This window comes from Cnephaeus nilssonii, assembly GCF_951640355.1.
Source record: "Cnephaeus nilssonii genome assembly, chromosome: 5".
In the NCBI taxonomy this organism is placed as follows: domain Eukaryota; kingdom Metazoa; phylum Chordata; class Mammalia; order Chiroptera; family Vespertilionidae; genus Cnephaeus; species Cnephaeus nilssonii.
Window position 1 is genome coordinate 74,145,799 of NC_137076.1, and position 23,565 is coordinate 74,169,363.

Here is a 23,565-nt window from a genome sequence, read left to right on the forward strand (position 1 = left end):
ACTTGTACAAAATCTCCAATTTGACAGGTCCTTCGGCCTGTCAATTTCATCTGCCTCATGAACCCCAGGACTCTGACAGCAGAGGGGACTTAGACCTGGACACTGAGCAGACTGTTGTCCCAGCTCTGGTTACCCCGTTAGATCTAGGCGCCAGACTGGATCTTCTCCTCCTCCCTTCCTCCCTCCCAGTTCCTGGACTGGGGGCGGTCCCTTCTGCCAACGGAGGCCTTCCAGTCCAGATGGCTCTGGCAGCCACCCCATAAAGAGCCCTGGCGGGGGGGGGGGGGGGGGGGTGAAGAGAGGGAAGGGATCCAAATGAGAATCCAGGAGCGGTGACAGCAGCGTCTCCACGAGTTGCCCTTACAGTGGGCCAGGCTTCCGGCTGAATCCTCTGGGGCCCGCGTAGGACCCTGGCACCACCCCTGCCCCCCACCTCCCTTCGTCCCAGCCTCTCTGACGCAGGGTGACCTTGCCCGTCCCTCCCGGGCCCTGGGCCTGTTTCCCCTTTTTTCAAGGTGAGGCTCCTGGCTTTCCGTGAGCGCCGCTCCGGAGGCCGCCGGCCGGGGACCGAATCCAGCCCTCCCAGGACGGGTGGCGAGTGCGCGCCCCGTCAGCTGGTGCCGGCCGCGGGCGCGGCGTGCGTGCCCGGGGAGAGTGCGCGCTGTCGCCGCGCCGCACGCGTTTCCCGGAGCAGCGAACCCACGGACTCGCGTCCGCGTGAGGCCAGCGGGGCTCAGACTCCGGATTGGGAGGGACCGCGGAGAGACCTCCGCCCCGGGCGAGGGGCCGCCGCCGACCGGGAGGGCCGAGAGCCGACCTCTCCAAGACTTTGCTCTCCAGCCTCTGCTCCTCCCTTTCGCCCGCTCTCTCCCGAGGGCCCGGCTCGGGGGCCGGGTTGGTTGCTCAGCACTGCGGGGTCGCCGGGGACGCGGAGCCCCGGAGCCCAGCCTCCTCCCAGCCTCCTCCCCGCACGCAGGTAGCCCGCGGTGTCCCAGCGCCGGCGGAGTCGACCGCGGGGTCGCCGGCGTTCGGAGCGGGGCCTCGAGGCGGAGCCGGCCCGGAAGCCCCACCCCAGCGGGCCCGGCCGCCCGGCCCTCCCCAGCCCCAGCCCCAGCCCCAGCCGGGATGGGGGTGTGGTCCCGAGTTTCTACGGCGGCTTCCAGCTTGGCGTCCAGATCCCGCTGCAGGTTTCCCGGGAACTGGCCCCGGTCGCGCGTTCCAATTTCCGCAGCCTGCCTCCCCCGGAGCGTCCCGACACCCGCGGGGAACGCCCTCGGCCGCGCGGCGCCCTCCGGAGAGCGCTCCTGTCGTCACCGCGCGCAGCGACCTGCGGAGCCGCGGCGGGGAGCATGCGGGACTACGACGAGGTGACCGCCTTCCTGGGCGAGTGGGGGCTCTTCCAGCGCCTCATCTTCTTCCTGCTCAGCGCCAGCATCATCCCCAACGGCTTCAACGGCATGTCCGTCGTGTTCCTGGCAGGGACCCCCGAGCACCGCTGCCGGGTGCCCGACTCCGCGAACCTGAGCAGCGCCTGGCGCAACCACAGCGCCCCGCTGCTCCGGCTGCAGGACGGCCGCCAGGTGCCCCACAACTGCCGGCGCTACCAGCTCGCGGCGATCGCCAACTTCTCGGCGCTCGGGCTGGAGCCGGGGCGCGACGTGGACCTGGAGAAGCTGCAGCAGGAGGACTGCCTGGATGGCTGGGAGTTCAGCCAGGACGTCTACCTGTCCACCATCGTGACCGAGGTGGGTGTGTGCAACCCTCTACCCGCCTCAGTCCCCTTCGAAGCTCCCCGGCGCTGGCTGTCCCACCACTGCTCACATTAAGCTCATTCTTTATCTTTCTGTCCAGCATGGAGGGGATGGAGAAGGGAGTGTTCTGGCCAACTGTCTTCTCCTTTTAGAGTTGCACAACAGATGAAGTTGTTTCTCAAGAGCCTAGATGCTGCCCTAGGGAGGCCCAGCCCCAGGCTCCCCAGATGTACAGGCTGAGTCAAGTTCTGTCACAGGCAGGAGGGGAGCGTAGGGGACGCTCCTGAGCTCAAGTGCAGACACAAATGGGCAGGTCTGCTTGCTGGTGGCCACAGACTTCTGGAAGCATCAGGGGCCTACTGCTCGCACGTGCCTATGGGGAGGCTTGAGCTCCAGTTTCCCTGGAAAGGAGCAGAGGTCCTCCTGATGCCTGCTGGGTGCAGGGACCAACGGAGGCAATAACCATGGCCCCAAGGCACTTAAGAAGAGACAGGCACACAGAGACCCCTCTGAGCCTAGGGCCCAGTGGTGGATGGGGGCTCCAGCTTATGCCATTAGCCCCTTAGCATCCTAAGTGATTTGGTGGCAGGTTTTCCGAGTCTCGGAAGTCAGGATACAGACAACTTCACTCCCTGCATTTCCTGCTCTGCCCTGGGTAAAGGCCAGGAGATGCTGGGTCAGGGCACGGGTCCTGAGAAGGGTATCCTCACAGACTAGTTTCCTGCTATTGGTTGGGCAGGTAGGAGTCCCCAGCTTCTGGACCCTCGTCTGCTCTGTGTTCCTCCCAAGAAAAACTGGAGGGTGGCCTCTGCTATCCCCTTCCTTCAGCACAACGGGGCAACCATCAGACACCATGGCTGGCTTTGAGCTGGGCACTAGGCTGTAGACATCTCAGAGGTCAGATGCCCATGGGGCATCCTGGCCAGGTTACAGAGAGGACTAAGGTCAACAAGGTTCTGGAGCCTGAATTCCAATCCTGACAGGCTTGCTCTGTGACCTGGGGCAAATATATTACCCTCTCTGTGGAGAGAACAGGGTGAGGAAATACTCCAAGAAGTGGGGATAAGATTTGAGCAAAGTCTGGAAACACGAGCAGGACTTATCCAGGCAAAGAACATGGCAGATCCTGGGAATGGAATTTTATAGATCAGGGTGCCTGGAGCTCAGAAGATGGCAGGTGAGGCTAGAAACGCCTACAGAGGCCAGTTCCCGGTGGGCCTTGTAGGAATGCAGAGGAATTGACTTTATTCCAAGAATAGTGAGGGTTCTAAGCAAGGGGTAACATGGCCAGATTGGTGTTTTTAGAAAGAGCTCACTTCAGCTGCTAAAAAGCAAGAAGATTAGTGAGGAGGCTATGGGAGTTGCTTTGGCAGAGACTGGTGGCCAACCAGGAGTGGTGGCTGCAACATCTATAGGACCTATGGAAAGTGGGCTCAGCCTATGGGCCACCTCAGGTTCCCCCTGGCATTGGTGCCATGCCTACCTTAGACCCTAAGGTGGCCATTCTTCTTTGATCCCCTAACAGGGCCTCCTAGTGCTTGCCCATGCCCTGCCTACATCCTGGCCCGGGGCACCTAAGACTGGAGGCCAGTTCATCCCACCTCGGTTCCTGGAAGCGTCGTCAGCAGCTAAGCTGCAGCTGGCCGAGCTGGCTGCTGTCTCCTCCCTGGCAGCTGTGTTGACCAGTCTCTTTTCCCTTCCTTTCTGGTTTCGTTCCCCTCAGGTGTCAGGGGTGGGTAGCTGCTGGCCTCCAAGTACATAGCTACCCTGTTGTGCCCTGCTTACAGAGAGGGGGCCTATGGGATGCTCTTCATCACACACACACACACACACACACACACACACACACACACACACACCAGGATTTGGTTTTTCCCCTCCTTGCTTCCTTTTTGGGTGGTGGGAGTCAGGTAAAAGGCAAATGGGCACTGGTGGTTGGGAGGAAGGTGGGAGAAGCCCCAGGGTGGCTGGAGCGGGAGGGAGGGGGTGGTGGTGGCTCTCCCCAGAGAATTGGTGGCACAGGAGGAGTCTGGAATCTGACTGGAGCCTCGGTTCTGACTCCACCGCTAACCACCTGGCTGACTTCAGCATGTTACATTCACTGCTCAAAGTCTCTCTTTCCTTATCTACAAAAGGGGATACCAGTGTATGAAAAGGTGCTCAACATCACTAACTGTTAGGGAAATACAGATGCAAATCAAAGCCACAATGAGATATCACCTGACACCCACTAGGATGGCTGTTATTTAAAAAAACAAAAACAAAAAACCCAAAAGGGAAAATAAGTGTTGGCAAGGATGTGGAGAAATTGGAGTCCTTGTGCACTTTAGTGGGAATGTAAAATGGTGCAGGCACTATGAAAAACAGTATAGCAGTTCTTCAAAAAATTAAAAATAGAATTACCATATGATCCAACAATACCACTTCTTGGTATATATACAAAATAATTGAAAGCAGAGTCTTAAAGAGATATTTGTACACCCACGTTCATAGCAGAATTATTCACAATAGCCAAAAAGTGGAAGTAACTCAAGTGTCCATCAACGGATGAATGGGTAAATGAAATGTGGTATATACGTGCATCTGTCTTTGTGTGTATATGTGTATACGGTAGCTTCCTTCCGCAGGGGCTGTTTGTGAAGTTTAATTTATTCGTCCTGTGCAGTAACTAAGAATCGCTTTTTATTAAACTTTATTTTGAAATAATTTTTGATTTAGAGAAAAGTTGTGAAAATAGTACAGAGAATTCCCTTCACCCAGGTTCCCCTAATGGTCACAAGTTACCTATACTAATAAAAGAGACAGATGCAAATTGACCGTACCTTTGCGACACCCACCAGCCAATCAGGAGTGAGTATGCAAATTAACCCACCAAAGATGGCGGGTTAATTTGCATGCACAGGCGCCCAGCAGCCGGGGGCGGGGGACTTATGTTGTTGCCATGGCAATGACGCAGGCATTTCGCAATGCCCCAGCGGCTCTGGGCCTCTGGGCAGCAAGGGAAGGCTGAAAGGCAGCTCTGGGCGGAGCAAAGGCAGAAAGGCAGCTCCGGGCCAGAGCAAAGGCTGTGCCGGCAGCCAGGGTAAGAAAGGCCCATTCTGCATGAATCTTCGTGCATCGGGCCTCTAGTATAACCATAATTTATTTATTAAAACCAGGAAATTAACATTGGTTACAATATTATTAACTAAATTTCAGACCTTGTTCTAATTTCACCAGTTTTTCCACGAGTGTCCTTTCTCTGTTTTAGGATCCAGTCCAGGATTTTACATTGTATTTGGTTGTCACGGCTCCTTAGTCTCCTCCAATCTGTGATAGTTGCTTAGTCTTTCCTTATCTTGATCTTGACACTTGTTATGAGTCTCCTTCATTTTGGATTTGTGTAATTTGTCTCACCATGAAATTGAGTTTGTGAGTTTTTGACAAGAATACCATAGAAGTGATATGTCCTCGGGGCATCATACCAGCAGGTACATAGTATTGATATGGCTTATTACTGGTGATGTTCACCTTGACCACTTGTTTAAGTTGGTGTCTGCTGGGTTTCTCCATTGTAAAGCTATTATTTTCCCCCCCTTTATCATTAATGAATATCTTGGGGGAGATACTTTGAGGCTATACAAATATCCTGTTTCTCCAACTACAACAACTATTTCTGTGGCATTTGCCTAGTGGTGATTTTTGCATCTTCTACATTCTTTCCAATTTATCAATTGGAATTCTGCAAAGAAGAGCTTCTTCTTCACTCCCATTTCTTTATTTATACAATTATTACTTTATATCAGTACAGACTCACACATATTTATTTTGTTTCATGAGTTATAATCTAATACTATCCTTATTTATTCTGTTGCTTCAGTTGTGCCAGTATGAACCCAATTATTTTTCACTTTAAGGATAAAGACTGTAAAAGTCAGGGCAGGGCCGTTTGTCTGTCGCTGGAGTCGGGGCTAGAGAAGCCTGCACTTGGCCCAGGGAGGAGTGCCAGCCACCACGGAGCAGGAGCAGGAACAGGAACCAGTGGAATCTGGCCCAACAGGTTGAGATTGAAGCTTCTGTTGGGGAAGGAAGGGACCCCAAACCTCCCAGACCGGCTGATGATGGATGCTTCTCACGGAGACCTACTGCAGTGGGGGACCAGCCTCCCTGGGCTTGGCCCTCCCTGCAGCCCTTCAGTGTGATGGACTCCACAGGGCAAAGGCCCTGTGTGTGAGGAAGCTCAGAAGCCTCCAGCCCTGAGGCTGAAAGAGCAGGGAGGGCAGCCTGTTCCCTGCTCTCCAGGGGCCCTCGATTCATCTGAAGGGCCTCAGGCAGAGCAGTAGGGGTGAGCCTCGCTTCTGGCCTGGGTCTAAGCATGGACTGGCCTCTGCCTCAGCACGTCCTCTTTTCCCATGGAACATTCAGTCCATGGGCTGGGAAAACTATGCGTCAGGTACCACTTCCAGGCGCCGGGCTCCAGAGGCCCTGAGAGAACCTGCTTTTGGTGAGGACCAGCCTTCTTCTTTTTTTTTTTTTTTTTTTTTTGAGAGAGAGGAAAGGAGAGAGAGAGAAACATCACTGTGAGAGAGAAACATTGATTGGTTGCCTCCCATATGTACCCAACAGGGGATTGAATCCTTAACCTAGATACTAGTATGTGCCCTGACTGGGAATTGAACCCACAACTGTTTTGGTGTACGGGATGACACTCCAACCAACTGAGCCACCGGCTAGACAGGACCAGCCTTCTGTGGCAAGCCACCAATGGCTTGAGGCAGGTTTACTTCCTCACCAGACAAACTTTTAGCCTTTCTAGCAGCTGGGTGCTTCCTCTAGACACCCGTGGGTGGAGGTGATGCTAGTCATGCCTTTAAGCATGAAAGAATCTCCAGCAAAGGGCCTGGACCTTTGGAGGCACTAGCCTTGTGCATCTTTCCTGGGACCCGGGGTCAGGGCATGGATGGACAGAACAGGACACGCTGATTTCCACCCACAGTCCAAAGTTATGAGGTTGAAACACAGTGGCCTCATCTCTGCTAAGATAACACTTATGGGAGGCATTGGGAGCAGCAAAGGAGGGAACAGTGAGACAGAGTGAGCCTGGCATCTATCTGATCACTATGTGGGAGTGAGTGCATATGGCAACACGCAGAGATGTGCCTCTCCTGGGACTTGGCCGGGCCTGGCTGGACTCTGGCAAAGCTGCAGACTTTGAGCAGTAGGCAGGTTTAGGCTGTTTTCTTTCCATCAGGCCTGTAGGCTGCCTTGGGATACTGCTGGCCAGTATGGGGACTGGCAGCTTGGTTATCGGGATAGCCTGAATATAACCAAGCTCACACTCAGACCTGCCCTTTGGCACATTCCAAAGCGGGTAAGGTGTGGAGACCTCTGCCTCTAGCCAACACCAGCAAGACTTTTATTTCAGAAAGATCTTGCCAGAGAACAAATAAAGGAGACGCAGGGGCATTTCCCTAGCTCTGGCCTGAATGTGCTTCCCTGTTTGTTTATCAGCTGTCTCACCCTAAACAGTGTGCCGGTGGCCTCTCAGCTATGTTCCTCCAGACAATGGCCACCAGGATCTCAGAGTGTGCCTTTGTCCGGAAACTGCTTCACCTACACCTCCTGCCAAGTTTCTGGATAAACAGACTTTGTCCATCCCTCCTGGTGGGCAGCAGAACCCTCACACAGAGTCCAAGAGGTAGGTTGTCAAAAAACAAGGCTTTGGCAGGGCTGATCAGAGGAGGAGCGGCAGATGCCTTGGGCCTCTGCAAGGACTATAATTTGTCCCTTGTGATGGGCCAAATCAATTTATATTCAAGGCTAGCACAGGCCTGCCTTGTTATCGGAAACCTCGGTGTAGTTGTAAGCAAGGATACCATTTGGAGCAGAGATGGTGCAGAGAGAATGGAGGCTCTGGGGAGAGGCAGGGTTGACTCACATGCCCGAGCAACTGGCATAGACAGCCCAAGGCTAGTGGTTCCTGCTCTGTGTTTGCCGGGCTGTAGGGAAGGTCCGCAGTGGTACAGACCCCATTCCATTTGCTCACACTCCCAGAGTGGAGCCTGGTAGAGCTGTGATGGATTCCATGCCAGGATGCAAGAGGAGAGCCAGGTCCCTGAGTACCCTCCTCCTTCCCTCAGGTTCTCCAATCCCATCCCCACCATCCCACTCAAACCCCCTGGGTCTTTCACTTTGGGTGAGCCTCTGATGACCACAGAACTCTTCACTGAGGCCTCTCCACCTATGGTTGATTTTTCTTTACCTCTAGTATGAAGGAAAAAAAGATACTGAGAACATTTTAAGGTTTAGCCCACCTCAATTTCCTGAACTCCAAGTTGCAGAGGTTTAATTTCTGGTGAATGCGGCGAGGAGATTGGGGGATCCCATCTTCTAATCAGCTCCTACTGACACGGTGGCAGCTCTACCACAGGTTACATAAGCCGAGAACATAGGGACTCTTGTCCCAGCTTGTTTGTAGAGTGGGGCTGGTTGCCCTTGCCCCAGCTCATTTGTAGGGTGGAGGTTCCATGGTGAGAGAGGCAGCTGAAAAGACAGAGGCTATAACCCCCACCCAGAGTCCAACTCATAAAGTAGGGGTGTCTGCCAAAACTGGTTTGGCTCAGTGGATAGAGCGTCGGCCTGCGGACTGAAAGGTCCCAGGTTCGATTCCGGTCAAGGGCATGTACCTTGGTTGCGGGCACATCCCCGGTAGGGGGTGTGCAGGAGGCAGCTGGTCGATGTTTCTCTCTCATCGATGTTTCTGGCTTTCTATCCCTCTCCCTTCCTCTCTGTGAAAAATCAATAAAATATATTTAAAAAAATAAAAAATAAAGTAGGGGTGTCACTCTGAGGGCTGCTTTCTCTGCCCTCAGCTCTGGAGCTGGAGCTCAGAGGTTTTTGCACTCTGAAAGGTAGTCCCATTAGAACAGAGAGCTCTGAAGCTGTCCCTACAGAAAATAACTTCATTTGAAAGTGTGCAGGAGTTGAAGACTAAGAGTGATGTTGAAAGCAACGTAGACTGTGGTGATAAAGAAGAGGAGGATGGCAGCTCCATTAGAGCAACAAGCTAACCCAGGTCAGCTAGTTTACCAGTGGAAACCAGAAAAAGAAACAGCTCAGAACATCCCTCCTAGAGTCAGAACAAACCTCAAAAACTACTCCTGCAAAGGGATTTGAATTAATTGAACTAGACTGTGGGATGATTTATGTGCTAGGGGATTATTGAAAACAATAAAACTATAAGCTGGGTCTGATATCTGCAGAGGCAGACAGCTTAATAGGAAAATAAGAGAAAGAGACAGTCAAAAAGAGCCCTGCTAAAACCATTGTCATCCCAGGGTAACTGTGCACGGGCCCAACCCTGTGCCCTCTGAAGAGCAACATGAGAGGCTTCACACTGAAAGGGAACCAGACATCACTTAGAGTCCAGCCAAGTTACTAAAAAATCAACAAGCAATTAAAGACAAGCCTCCCTAGGGTGTAGGTGGGGTTCAATGCTCAGAGTTTCCATAATATATTTCCTAACATGTCCAATTTTAAACAAAAGGAAATTAGAAGACATACAAAGAAACAGGAAAATGTGACCGATACATAGCAGAAAAAGCAGGCAACAGAAACTGAATGAAAGGGCCCAGATATCATATTAACAAAGACTTCAAAGCAGCATACTTAAAAAAAGTAAAAGAAGGTATGATGACAATGTCTCATCAAATGTAGAATACCAATTAAGACAAAATTAAGTTTATATATAAAAATTAAATAGAAGTTCTGGAGTTGAAATATATAGTAACTGAAATTAAAATTCAGTAGAGAGCTTAAATTGTATATATGAACAGGCAGAAGAAAGAATCAGCAAACTTGAAGGTAGAACAATAGTAATTATGCAATCCAAAAAAAAAAAGAGAGGGAAAAAAAAGGAATGAAGAAAAAATAAACAGAGCTGTAGAGAAATGTGGAACACCATTAAGCACACCAACGTATGCATAATGGAATACTAGAAAGAAAAAAGAGAAAAACAAAAAAATCTAGTCAAAGAAATAATGGCTGGAAACTTTCCAAATTTTTATGAGAAACATTAATCTACATAGGTCAGAGCTCAGCAAAGTCCAAGGAGAAAAAACAAAAAAAGTTCCACACACAGACATATCATGGTAAAACTGCTGAACGACAAACACAAAGGGGAAAATTTTAAAGCAGCAAGAAAAATATGACTTCATATACAAGGGGACTCCAATAATATTTATGTTTGACTTATCATCAAAAACAATGGAGGCCAAAAGGCAGTGGGATAACATATTCACAGTGCTGAAAGAAAAAATATGTCAACCAAGAATTTTATCTCTAGCAACACTTTCTTTTGAAAATGAAATAAAGAGCCCTGGCCAGTTTTGCTCAGTGGCTAGAGCGTTGGCCTGCAGACTGAAGGGTCCCAGTTTGATTCCGGTCAAGGGTACATGCCTGAGTCCTGGGCTTAATCCCCAGTGGAGAGCATGCAGGAGGCAGCCGATCAATGATTCTCTCTCATCATTGATGTTTCTATCTCTCTCCCCCTCTTCCTTCCTCAATGAAAGTAATAAAAATATTTTTTAAAAAGAAAATGAAATAAAGATATTCCCAGATACACAAAAACTGAGATAATTTTTTGCTAGCGGTACTTCCTTACAATAAATATTAAAAGAAGTTATCTAGGAATACATTTTTTTAAATGCAAAACATGCTCTGAAAACTACAAAGCATGTTTGAAAGAAAGTCAGGACCTAAATAAATGGAATGACATCTCATGGTCTTGTGATAGGCCAATATGAAGCAGAAGACTTAATATTGCTAAGATGGCAATACTCTCCAAGTTGATCTACAGATTCAACACAAAAGATACTCAATATTGTTAGTCATTCGGGAAGTGCAAATCAAAACCACAATGAGATACTTCTTAACACCATTGGAATAGTTATAATTAAAAAGACATACAGTAACAAATGTTGGTAGGAATAGGGAGACTGTGGTGATAGAGCAGAATAATGCTGCTATGTACACAAAAGTTCATAGCAACATTATTCATAATAGCCAAAAATAGAAACAACCCAAATGTCTATCAACCTATGAATGGTTAAATAAAATATGATATTTCCATACAATGGTATATTATTCAACCATAAAAAGGGATGAAGCACTGACACATGCTACAACATGGGTGAATCTTGAAAACATACTTAGTGGGGGGGGGGAAATCAGTCATTAAGGGCCACATATTGTATGATTCCATTTACATTAAATGTCCAGAATAGGAAAATCCATAGAGACAGATAGTATATTAGTGGTTGCCAGGTGCTGGGGGAAGAGAATGGGAATTGACTGCTAATGGGCATAGGGTTTCTTTCAGGAGTGGTGAAAACATTCTAAAATTAGATAGTGCTGACGGTTGCACAACTCTGTGAATAATATACTAAAAGCCACTGAACTGTACACATTAAAAGAGTGATTTTATGGCATGTAAATTACATCTCAATATAGCTGTTATAAACAAAAATAATTAAATAGCCAGCTTCTTTTTCCCCAACAGCCAAGAAATTTTCAGCTTTAAATAGCAACTAAGTTGTAAGGAAGAAATTGGGGTAATGTATATTCTATTATACTTCCTATTTTCCCTGGGATGAAAAATAACTATAAGAGGATGTGACCGAAATATAGTTTTCACTCTTAAGTGGATTAATGTCAGATTTTCATGTACACTCGTCTCTAAGATTGAAGTCCATTTATAAAGGGATTTTATGCCGTATGGTAAAAGCCTTTTGGTCATTGAATACAAAGTTCTTGTTTCTGAGAATCTCTTTTGCTTAGTCAGGTTTAAGTGTAACCTGCTTTGCTTACTCATTCCTGCTGTTTGTTCTAAGTCATGGTTTAGCTTAGGACAAAGGTGTGAGGTTAGTAGAAAGGGAACTGCCATTTAGGAAGGTCTGTAATATGTCAGACACTCTACTTACATTTCTTGTCAAATTCTCACCGTATCCCTAGGAAGGGGTATTACCGTCTCCTCCTTGACGATGAAAAAGCAGGCTGGTAGGTGTGAATGAGGAGCCCAAAGCCACAGAGCCAGAAGTGACAGAACCCGAGAGAGCCTGTGCACTTGGCCCAACATCAGGCTGCCTTCCCGAGTTCTCATTTCTCCGCAGTCCTTTATGGTCCTTTATGCCTTGGATAAATGCGAAAGCCTTGGCTACTTGGAGAGTTCAAGGTTGAGGATGATTTTCAAAGGACAAAGTGTGACACCACACGTTTTCCAAACTCGTTTTCCATTACTCCTAATGGTTCAGCATTTGTTCATCAACGGTTTGTTAAGCATCCGTCATGTGCCCAGGCCTGTGCAAGCATTAGTGATCTCACATAATTATAGGAGTAGGTTCAGGTTTTAGAACTCTGTCCACCTGGAGGAGATAGAGCCAGGGGTGCCTCTTTTCTGCTCTAGCCAGAGAGCAAGGGCACAGTGGCCGAGGACAGCTGGGCGAATGCACGCACATGTGCATACCTGATCTGTCCTATAAAGTATGCTTGACCTTGAGCTTTGTGGAGGCAGAAACCATGTCTGTTTTGTACCCCACACAGAGTCTGGCCAAGAGCAGGTGTTCAATGACGGTTGGATAAATGATTAAGCAATTTCCTTTTCCAATCCACTAGAACGTGGGCTGGTCACGTCAATGCTCTGTGCCTTCATTTCCTCATTTGTAAATGGGGATAAAGAGAGTACCCATTTCACATGGCAACGTTGAGATCCAGGAGACAATACAATGCACACAGTTAGCACTCCATACACTGTAGTTGTCATTCCCGTTATTACTGCTGGGAGGGCTGAGAGGCACATTCTTCTATGGCAAGAGTGACCTCCTGTCCCCTTTTACCTGGTGACCTGGGTTTTTATTTCTTAAAGCAGAACTGAAAGCTAGCTGGTCCAGCTACATGGAGCTCACTCTGCTCTGTGGGGGAAATCTTGGTCTGAGTCCCTGAGGATGAGACGGACATAGTAACACTGGGAGGACACATCCAGTGCCCCTACTCTGCACATCTTGGGCCAGTTGGTTCCCGCAATCCACTCTCTCTCTCCAGGGGATGTGTGTGTGGGTGGGTGGGTTATGCTTCAGAAATGTTAGTGTTTGACCTCCAAGCACAAGTCCAGAGGAATGCCAGCTAGCTCCTCACCAGGCCATCCACCTCTGAGCGTGTTGTGTAGATCTGTGAGAGGCTCAAGGCACAGGTCTGTCCCATCAAGGAAGCGACTGTCTCCCACTGAGCCTTTCATGTCACTGTTAAGCACAGAGAGTTCCTTGGGGCCGTGGCTAGCGAGGCCCCAAGACACACCCCTCAAACGCCAAAGGTCTGGGACAGACAGGACCTGAACTCCCCAGGAATAGCCCCGTGGAGAAAAGGGCTCCTCTTCAGGCTGACAGATGATTTACTAGACTGCGGCCCCGTGAGCCCCAGCTGGAACTTTGTCTGCCAATCCTGTGTCCTATTACCAGGCCCTTTGCAGCTTTCCTAAAAGACTCCTTGGATTCAATCATTACCCAAGAGAAGATCCAGCCCTGGAGCCACCCCGGGTAGCACTGAGGTCCAGCTGCCGTTCCCTGCTGGGTATGAGCAGGCTCTCTAAAGGTAGAGGGCAGCCTGCATGGGCCTGGAGCAAGTGGCTGCTGTGACACACGGCCACCTCCTGTGTAGCCTGATATTGACAGGGCTTCTTGAGCCCTTCTTCAAGGAGGGAAGGGGCACCTAGCGCCATGGCTGCATAGGAGAATGATGGAGAGCTGGTCATTGCTCACCCTTCCCAGCACTCCAGCTCACAACTCCTTCCCCTGCTCCATTCCCCAGGGAGACCAAGTTGACCCACTGCTGAGCCGACTTTGTGGGCATGCAACCTGTGCAGTCAGTCACAAGGGGCCCATGATTGGTTTTAATGTTCTGATATTGACGTCTTGAAATCCATGATCGTTTTTTTTAACAAGGGGGTTCCAGCATCTGCAGTTTGCGCGGGGCCTGCAAATTAGGTAGCCAGTCCTTCCCACAACCTTTGCTCATGCGATGCCTAGCTCCACTCCTGACAGCCTTCTTCCTTCTTTGCTGTCTCTAAATCTAATCTCCCCTCCTCTAAGGCAAAGTCCTGACAGAAAGAGTTCAAAAAAAATCACGAAGGAGAGAGACCACGTTATCTTCAGAAGAGCGTTTCTGCTCCACTGCAGGTGGAATGGTAATGATTGGTGATGGACACACTGATACTCCTACCAAGCTGGAGATCTTCTTGGCTCAGTCCACGGCTGAAGGCTGTGGTGGAGGCCTCCTACCCCTAGTCCTGCTGTCACATTCCTTGCCGAAGAGTATGGGATGGAAGTTCATTTTATCCAGCCTTTGGAATTCATGTTCAAAGCAGATGCATACAAGGTTGTAGAGACCTGAGTTGGTCACTCGCATGCCCCTTTACTTGCTATGACTTCAGACAAACCCCAGTCTCAGAGCCTCAGTTTACCCTTCTGCAAAATGGGTCACACTTCACATCATGAGGCTTTGAACTCTCAGTTGCTGATCTTGCTGTTTGTTGGAACAGATCCACGCTCTTTTTTGACACTTGGGCCAGTGAGTTCTGGAAGTGGGTGGCCATTAATTCAGGTGCACATCCTGTCTACCTTTTCCCGTCCTTTGGCCAGGCCCATGAATCTGGCCATACAGCTTCGGAGGGTTTGTGACCTTTCCCATGAAGCCCATTCAGGGACCCGAGGTGAAGCAACCCTACTGTGGGTGTGGTCTCAGGACTTCTCCTGGGATTGTGACTGAGGGTAGAGAGCCGAGTTCCTGGGCCACGTTGTTTTTCTTCTGCAGAGCTGTGCTTGGACGTCCCTCCTGTGGCCAGCATCCTGGCCACCAGCAGAGGCAGCCTTGTGAATCTTGCTGCTGTCTTTAGGACAAGGGTGTTCTCAAGGACGCTATCCTCGCCATCACAGAGACCCCTTTGTGGAAGAAAGTGTCTAGGAGAGACTTCTCTCAGGCCTCGGTACTCAGGAGCTTCTGCAGAACGAGATCATCACCGTGTGCATTGCGGTCCTGAGCGCTGAGCGGCTGGGATGCTCAGAGCTGATTTCAGGGCCTCCCTAGCAAGAAGGCAGGACCCTGGGCAGGGCAGCAGGTGGTCATTCTCCCCTCAGCTAGGGTATTTTGCAGCCCTTCCTCCCCTGTGCTTTCTTTTTGCCCCAACTCCCTTGGCTTTTTGTGTAACACTTTACTTTTGGAATTGTTCTTATACACACCTCTCTCTGCTGCAGAATGAGGTGTGACAGAAATATGTGAATTCATGTTTAAATCTATTTTAGGGAAGTTGTGAGCATTAAGAACTGAATTGCTTTGAGACTGTCATGAAGCATCACCACCAGCAAGTGGAGCTGGGATGGTGGTGGGACGGGCAGCAGGGGCTCTTTGCTCTGGACCAGTGATTTTCAACCTTTTCCATCTCGTGGCACACACAAACTGATGACTAAAAGTCTGGAAAATATATATATTGTGTGCCGATCTGACAAAAAAAAGATAGGTGTAATTTTGATTCATTCACACTAGACGGCTGTTGTTATGCTAGCTATTGTTGTTGTTTTTTTGACAATCTGCAGGAAAAGAGGTCAGTGCCCCTGACTAAATAGTCAGGTATTGCGTGTTTTAAAATTTCTCGTGGCCCTCTGGTGTGCTGTGGCACACTCCTTGAAAATCACTGCTCTAGACCAATCATCTGGCCACACACAACAACCTCCTGACCCACAGCCCCCAAATACTCATTGGCACCTGCTTATTTTTTAAATAAATGAAAGTTCATTGAACACATGTTGAAATTGGTGCAACCTCCCTTGAGACTTTGCTGACTTGACTTAAGTCAAGAGCTGGGAGGAACTGGAACGCTGGCTGAAACCCTCATGTTATCGATCAACCAGCAGAGACTTGTTAGGGCTACCGCAGCCCCGGGGCCCTGGGGAATGGGAGGGCCCCACTTCTGGGAAGGCTGGGTAGGAAGGAGGGTGGAGGACTGTAGATGGGAGATAGGGTGCATCCCCTCTGGCTCCATGGGGCCCGATCCAGGCTTCTGGTGTGAATGGACCAGGGAGCACAGGGTTCTCTGGAGGAATCTCCTCAGCGCATATAATCACAGACCCCCTGCGACCACTTGCACTTTCAACAAGGCAGAGGAAATTTTATACCTGGACCAGGTGACCATGCCCCCTGCCCCGGCCCTCAGGAGTTTCTAACACCTTCGCTCCGTGCTCTGACACCTTCGCTCCATGCTCTGACACCTTGGCTCTACGCCTCCTGAAGTAGACATGCCACCTCTGCTTCATAGCACTGTGCAGCTGAGGGTCACCAGTCACAGCCGTGGCCTCAGCTCACTTCTCTTTTTTTTTTTAATTTCTTTATTGATTAAGGTATCACATATTTGTCCTCATCCCCCCATTCCCATCCCAAACCCCGCCCCACGTATGCCCCACCGCCCTGTTGTCCGTGACCATTGGTTAGGCTCATATGTATGCACACAAGTCCTTTGGTTGATCTCTCCCCCTTTCCCCCACCCTCCCCTACCTTCCCTCTGAGGTTTGACAGTCTGATCGATGCCTCCTTGTTTCTGGGTCTGTTCTTGTTCATCAGTCTATGTTGTTCATCATTTCCCCTAGATGAGTGAGATCATGTGATACAAGAAATACACTTATAAGAACCGAAAATGAGACAAGCAATAATGGTTATGCTGAGAGGCAAATGAATCAGTCTGTAGTGAGTTTCTTTCTGGGCCAACAGTTCTTTTGAGTCCCAATTTCAATGTCAAACAGTTCCTTATGTGTACATGTCAGCAATGACATTTCAGTTCTGGATGGTGGACAAATGGTGGTGATGCAGGTCCGACGCTCTCTGGTTTGGTCCTGGGCAACCTTCAGCGACGCACAGCTGCTGACTGCTCGTATGGCAAGGCGTCGTCAGCATCTTCCATCTCTGGACTGTTTCTCTCAGCTCACTTCTCACTGTGTGATGCTAGCAGAGCCAGGGCATCCCGCTCTCTTTCAGAAGAGGAAGGGGGCTCTCAGGGAGCACAGTGACAGGCCCCAGGAGAAGGTGGTGCGGAGCCCAGCCCAGGGCCCTTTGCACAACGGCGAGCCTGCCCGTGGCTGCTGTGCTGCTCTCCCCGGAGCTGGGCTGGGGCTGGGCCTGGGCCTGCTGGGAAGCGGGCTCACCCCTCACGCTCTTTTCCCTGGCAGTGGAACCTGGTGTGTGACGACGACTGGAAGACGCCACTCACCTCCTCCCTGTTCTTCGTGGGCGTGCTCATTGGCTCCTTCTTTTCCGGACAGCTGTCAGACAGGTGAGGAGGCTAGGAGGGAAGGGGGGCTAGGGCCCCTTGTCAATCCCTTGTCTTGGGATTGAACTGAATTCAAGGTGTTTCCACCCAGAGAAAGGAGGCCCCTCAGGCCAACAAGTCCGTGACAGCAGGAGCCATGATGCCTCCTGTTTTTCCTACCCTCAGCCCCTTTCCGGGGCCCACTGGAAAGAGGATCCTCATATTACCAAACTCTTCAAAAGTGCGCAGCTGCCCAGCCGGTGTGGCTCAGTGGTTGAGCGTCAACCTATGAACCAGGAGGTCGAGGTTCCATTCCCAGTCAGGACACAGGCCTGGGTTGTGGGCTTGATCCCCAGTGGGGGACGTGCAGGAGACAGCTAATCAATGATTCTCTCTCATCATTGATGTTTCTATCTCTCTTTCCCTCTCCCTTCCTCTCAGAAATCAAATATATATATATATATATATATATATATATATATATATATATATATATATTTTTTTTTAAGGTACACTGCCTCCCACCCCGTCCCTAACTCTTGGATGACGTGATCTGTCCACAAACAGCCATCAGCCAGCATCAGGGCCACACAGTGAGCAACTGCTTGCTAATATGCACCACCTCTGCTGTGGACCGGGCCCTGACCAGGCACGGGGGCCACAGAGCTGATCTCCAGCTCACAGACTCGAGGAGAAGGCATCACAGCTCCAGGGGAAATGTCCACTGACCCCCGAATGTTCTGTGGGGATAGAGTAGGAAGGTGGGAATGCTAAATGGCAGTGTTGAGAAGACTCCCAGGGAGGTGGCTGTGCCTCCCCTACAAAGCCCAAGGGGACCCCAAGCTCAACAACCTGAGACCTGAGTTTGGAAAATGGGGTGGAAGACTATTCTGCTCACACCTGTGATCCATTCCTCCCATCAGTCACTATCAAAATGGGAAATTAAGATTTAAGCCAACTACAGGGTCACTAATGAAAGTTCCTGGAAGCGACACTTCCCACAGAGCAGTGGTTCACAATTTTGGTTGCACATTAGACTCACTTGGAAAAATTGTTTCAATCCCAATGTCCAAACTGCATCCCAGACATAAGAATCTCGGGAGGCGGGTACAGGCACCAGCATTTTTTGAAGGCGATTCCAAGGGCAGCCAAGGATGAAGACCGCGGGAGTCTGGTTCTGGACACATAGAAGTTGTTGCTGATATGAGATGTGCCTGCTGTCTGTGCTGTACCCACCTTCTAGAAATGTGGTGGCAGCTTCTTTTTTTTTTTTTTTCAAAGAGGAAGGGAAAGGGAGAGAGAGAGAGAGAGAGAGAGAGAAAACATCAATGATGAAAGAGAATCATGGATCAGCTGCCTCCTGCACGCCCCACACTGGGGATCGAGCCCACAACCCGAGCATGTGCCCTTGACTGGAATCGAACCTGAGACCCTTCAGTCCCCAGGTCGACGCTCTATCCACTGAGCCAAACCAGCCAGGGCTGGTGGCAGCTTTTACCTGTGGCTCGATCTCAAGTGATTTCCACGTGGTCCTTGCATAAGTTGCTCTGTGCTTTTGAAATAATGGTGGTTCCACAGGAGGCTTAGACTCTCACAAGGTAACTCCTGGGCAGATGGATGCCTGAGACCTCACCTAGGAGGAACCAGAGAGGATTTGAATGACAGAAAAGCCTGTCATAACTGCCCCCCCGCCCCCCCCCCCCCCAAAATGAAGTCTACAGCAGTGCCTGACTCGGTGCTTCCCGCACGCCCGAGTTCAGTGCCGCTGTGACCTGCCCGGGCCATGTTTTGTGCTGTGCTATCGTCTACAGGTTTGGCAGGAAGAGCATCCTCTTTGCAACGATGGCTGTGCAGACTGGCTTCAGCTTCCTGCAGATTTTCTCCATCAACTGGGAGATGTTCACCCTGTTATTTGTCATTGTCGGCATGGGCCAGATCTCCAACTATGTGGTCGCCTTCATACTAGGTAGGAATGGCTTCTTACCCTTGGGGCTTCTCCTTCCAACCCTCTGAGAGGCCCGGGAAGAGGGGGGCAGGGAAAAGGGCACAGGGAGCGCTCTTACCCAGCACAGAAGGAAGCACCTCAGCCTGTGAGCTGTGCTTCCAAAATGGGGTCAGCTTGGGGTGTGGGGGTGGGGGGCCTGTAGCCACAGCTCTTTGATCAGACATGGACAAGGCAGGCACTCACAGGGAGCCAGTTCTGTGCTGGGTCCTGAAATGTGGTGGTGACTACGAGTTCAGGCTGGTGGGAACCAGCTACTTAATCACTGAGACACATTTCGGGAGCATAGGGCTTGAGAGAGGCGTAAAGGTGGGGGGGTGCATTGGGGGAGGGACTTCTGTGATCTGAGCTGTGAAAGCTCGCGACTTCTGCCTGGGACGGGGCAAAAGAGTGTTCCTGGTAGCTGTGCATGGCCCATGGAGGGACTGAGGAGAGCTGGTGTGGCCAGTGCACAGGTGGGAGAGGCACAGGTCAGACAGGAGTTCAGTGCCAGCCCGCCACCGTTGGGCAGATTGGCTCTCACCCTAGAGCATATCAGCTGTGTGCAGGACCGGCCTCGTTGCTGATAGCAGTCCTGTCTCCGAGCAGCTGCCTTGCTTTTGGAATATCAGGCTGCACGCTGGAGGCCACGAGAAGGTCCCCAGGGCCCTCGCCAGCTTTTCCTGGGAGGAAGTGAGGTGATCTCCAGACAGGTCGATCAGGGACTCCACAGGTGTGAGGGTCCCTAACATGCTCTCTGTGCCCACCGGCTCTCTGAACAGATGAGAGAAGGGGACAATAGACACCAAATGCCATGTCTAGTGTGACAATATATCATTGTGGGCTCACTGCTATCCCAGTTTATCCCTGTTGTCACAGCGTAATGATTAGCAGTGCCCCTTTAATGAAAGTCTAATGATGCTTCTTATCTCAAAAGCCTGGATCTGCTAAGACGATTCTAATCCCTTTTGAGTGTGGATGACTCATTGGATTTGGAGGTGCTGTGTTTTCTTAGTTGAGGATGTGTACACCCTTTGTCGGGTTGCCAAGATGGAATCATTCAAATTCCACTCTTTTAATCATTTGTGAAGAGCCCTTGCCATGGGCCCAGCCTCGGTGTCTAAAAAGGGGAGGGGGGGAGGGCATGTTGAAGCCACATGGACCTGGTAGATAGCACCCTCTTCGCAGGCTCCAGCAGGAAGGGGGCCTCTCTCTTCCCTGTAGGGGGAAAGAGAGGAGCAAGTGCTTTTTTTTTCTTCTTTAAGAAAGTAATTTGTATAAGGGACACCGATCTTCAGGACAATGAGGCTGGAAACCAGAGATTGGAGGAATTTGGGGCCGAACTTGTCTGATGGGGCCCAAGGACACAGGGTTTGGGGGCACAGCAAAGTCTATCCTTCTCATAGTCTAAATTCCCCACAATCTGTCTTCCTTGTGGTGACCTTCCCAGCATCTGAGAAGCCCAATGTATGGCTCTGCTTGGGCCAGAGACTAAACAGGCTTCCTCAAAACAGAGAGCTCTGCCAGAGGCCAGCGCCCCCTTGCAGGAGGACACAGAGGACCATGGGAAGGAGAAGGCAGAGAACTGTGGTGGAGCCAGGGAAGCCCTGGCACTGGGATTGGGAGCCAGGTGGGGTTTGTGCCAGGCCTGGCCTCCCTCGGGTTCTGCTGAGTGGCCGGCCGTGAGGTCTGCCTCTCCAGCGGCACAGGGTGCTTCGGGGGCCACGGAGCCTTCCCTGTATGACGGGGTGCGGCCGGGGCAGCCCACCCTAAGTGCCCAGCTGGCCCTGACACTACAACCCACTCCCCTCCCTGCTGCCCATGCTGAGAAGAGGGAGAGGGCCAAGGGGGAAGGAAGATCATGGAAGATCAGTCAGAGCCTAGATGTGCCAGCCAGAATCCGCGGGCAGGACGCTGGGTGCAGCACCGGCCTGGGCCCCGGGCTGTTGTAGGGTGCTCTGGAGCCTCCCTGGCTGTAGTTTTACTCAACTGTGCTCTGTGGGAAGCTGCTGACTTTGTGTCCCTATACGGGACTCTGTGTTGGGTTCTCAGGTCTGAACCTTCTTCAGAGAGTCACTGAGAACCAAGCTGACCCTGGAACCTGCAGGCTCCCTCCTCCGCGCCTGGCGTGTGGTGAGGTGACAGGACCAGTCAGTACAAGGGCACCACTGTGGCTGGCTTCCCTGCAGCACAGCAGCTCCCTCTGGCGTTTCTGGGCTAACTAACATGGTGTTCTGGTTTTGACTAAAGCAAACCAACGCTTGGAGTCTGGGCTCACAAATTCTGTCTAGGCCTTCACTTTGCCCTCTGGCTCTAGAGAAGCGTTGGCAAGACTCTCCAATGATGATCTCCAGTTTTAAGAGTCTTCACATTAACATTAATTCAAGGATCTGAATTGCTCCCATTCTCTAAGTGGTGCAGAAATGGATCCTCTCCTTGCTCTGCTTTTTAAAAAGCCTGCCAGAGTCACAGGAGACAAGAAAAGGGGCGAGAAGGGAACATAAAGGGGTTACACCTGGAGAGGAGGAATGGGGCTGGTTTAGGAGGAAATGACCACTCAGGACAAAGGACACTGACCCTCCCCACACTCCAGCTGCCGTTACCACCTACTACCGTTTCCCAGAAATAACGCCTTCAACCTGTCCACAGCTTGTGGGTAAAATGCCAGCAGCATCCCTCATAACTAGCTGCTCAAATTTATTCCACACACTTAACTGCCTCCTGTCTGGAATGATCCATTAATTTTAATATTTTCCCAGGACTCCTAACATCAACCGCCTATGCAGTATTTGTTCCAGTATGTTGAACTATTTAAAGCTCTGATAGTTCCTTTGGTTAGTATGCAACTGATTGCATCTTCCTTTATTACTTTGGCTACCAGAAAGCTTGGGAAAAGTTGAAATTTAACTAGACAAGATTATTCATAGGTTATTTCCTTCCTCTCTCTCTCTCACTTCCTCTCTCTGAAATCAATAAAAAGTATGCATTTTTTTAAAAACAGACCAGACTTAAATTCTGGCTGCCCCATTTATTACATATGTTTGAATTTAGGCAATGTGTCCCAACTCTTTAAGTCTCAGCAAATTACAATATAAGATAGAAGTAATATTCTTCTATAATTATTGTGAGGATTCAAAAAGATAATACAGGTAAACACTTAATCTGGAACCTGACACAAGTGCCTACTCAAAAAAAAAAAATGCTAGCTATGAAGATGATGATGGTGATGGTTTGGGAAGGTGATTATCTAAAAGTCAGAGAGCAGAAAGTCATGCTAACAAGCAACTATTCAGGTTCATGCCATCCATATTGATCCATGCACGGAAAGGCAAAGAGGTAGATTTACGAAGCATCTGCCCCCCATGGTTACTCAGCAAAGTCAGAACAACTCTGGCCTGGGACCCAAACTTAGAGAGGGAGGTGATCCAGGAAGCTAGTGGTATAACCTCTCTCTCTGATCTGGGGCATGGAACTATGAGGGAGCTCCCGTGGCCTCATGAGTCTACAAGATTTCTCACATGGTCCTGTGCACTTGCTGTTTTCCACAATCAAATCCTCTGCCACTTCACTTCTGAATCTCTGCTCAGGAATAAAACATCCCCCGTTCATTTCTATGTCATGATAATCACAGGCAAAGTGTTTAGAAACCATGGCATGGGCAGTCTTCCTGTGGAGTGGTAGGTAGGAAGGTCATTAATGAAGTAAGAAAAGATCTGGAAATAACATTCATGATCCTCAAAATGGTCAGGCCCGATCCTTGGAAATGAATTTAGGGCTGAGAAATGCCTGGGTGGTTGGGTCTCTTGTCCACAGTCTAGGATGAGAGAGGCACCAGTACTGGCCATGTCTATCAGTCTGGTTTTAGAAATGGCTGTTTCAGAGGGAGCCTCAGAGGCGGATGGCTCAGTCAGGCTGAGTAAGGAAGAAGTGGGGCGGGGGCCGGAACAGGTAGGCGTGGGAAATCAGTAATTGCACTACTTCTCTGTAATTAGCCCCTTATTCCTTAATCCAATGATGGCAAACCTATGACACGCGTGTCAGCACTAAATATTTAGTTTTTGGTTTATTAAATACAATTATATATAACAATTATACATTTATGTTATTTAAACTATAAATATCGCGAAATAATGTTTTTTCCTCAAAGTGACACACTACCCGAGTTATGCTCAGTTTTTTGGCGAAGTTTGATACACCAAGCTCAAAAGGTTGCCCATCACTGCCTTAATCTGTGCTTAGGGCATTTAAACATGATTGAGAAAAGCTGCCTTGAAAGCCAAACCTGAATGACGTTAGAATGTTCTATTTTGTATTTCTGGGCTACTTCTCTGTAGTGGTGGAAAGGCTTCAAACAAAAGGCGGAGCGCTTGCCATTGGCCAGATCTCCGCCCCTGGGATCACGAGTGGACTCTGTGGAAAGGGCCTGGAGCTTCACGACAACAGAAGGAGCTTGTTCTTGGATTCTGAAGGGCGGGCGGCATCTCTGGGAGAACTGGTGCCGAGCCAGCCAT

General features: G+C 50.0%; 1 protein-coding gene across 2 annotated transcripts in view; it reads left to right on the top strand.

Moving 5' to 3' along the window:
- The first annotated feature begins 362 nt into the window (after window positions 1-362).
- The window catches only part of SLC22A4 (solute carrier family 22 member 4), a 45,146-nt gene continuing 21,943 nt past the window's right edge, over window positions 363-23,565 (top strand). For both annotated transcript variants that reach the window (XM_079771125.1, XM_079771126.1), the window contains exons 1-3: window positions 363-1,745; window positions 16,994-17,097; window positions 18,885-19,039. In XM_079771125.1, the coding sequence (XP_079627251.1) occupies window positions 1,350-1,745; window positions 16,994-17,097; window positions 18,885-19,039 (655 nt within the window). In that variant the 5' untranslated portion in view covers window positions 363-1,349. The remainder of the gene's footprint in view (window positions 1,746-16,993; window positions 17,098-18,884; window positions 19,040-23,565) is intronic.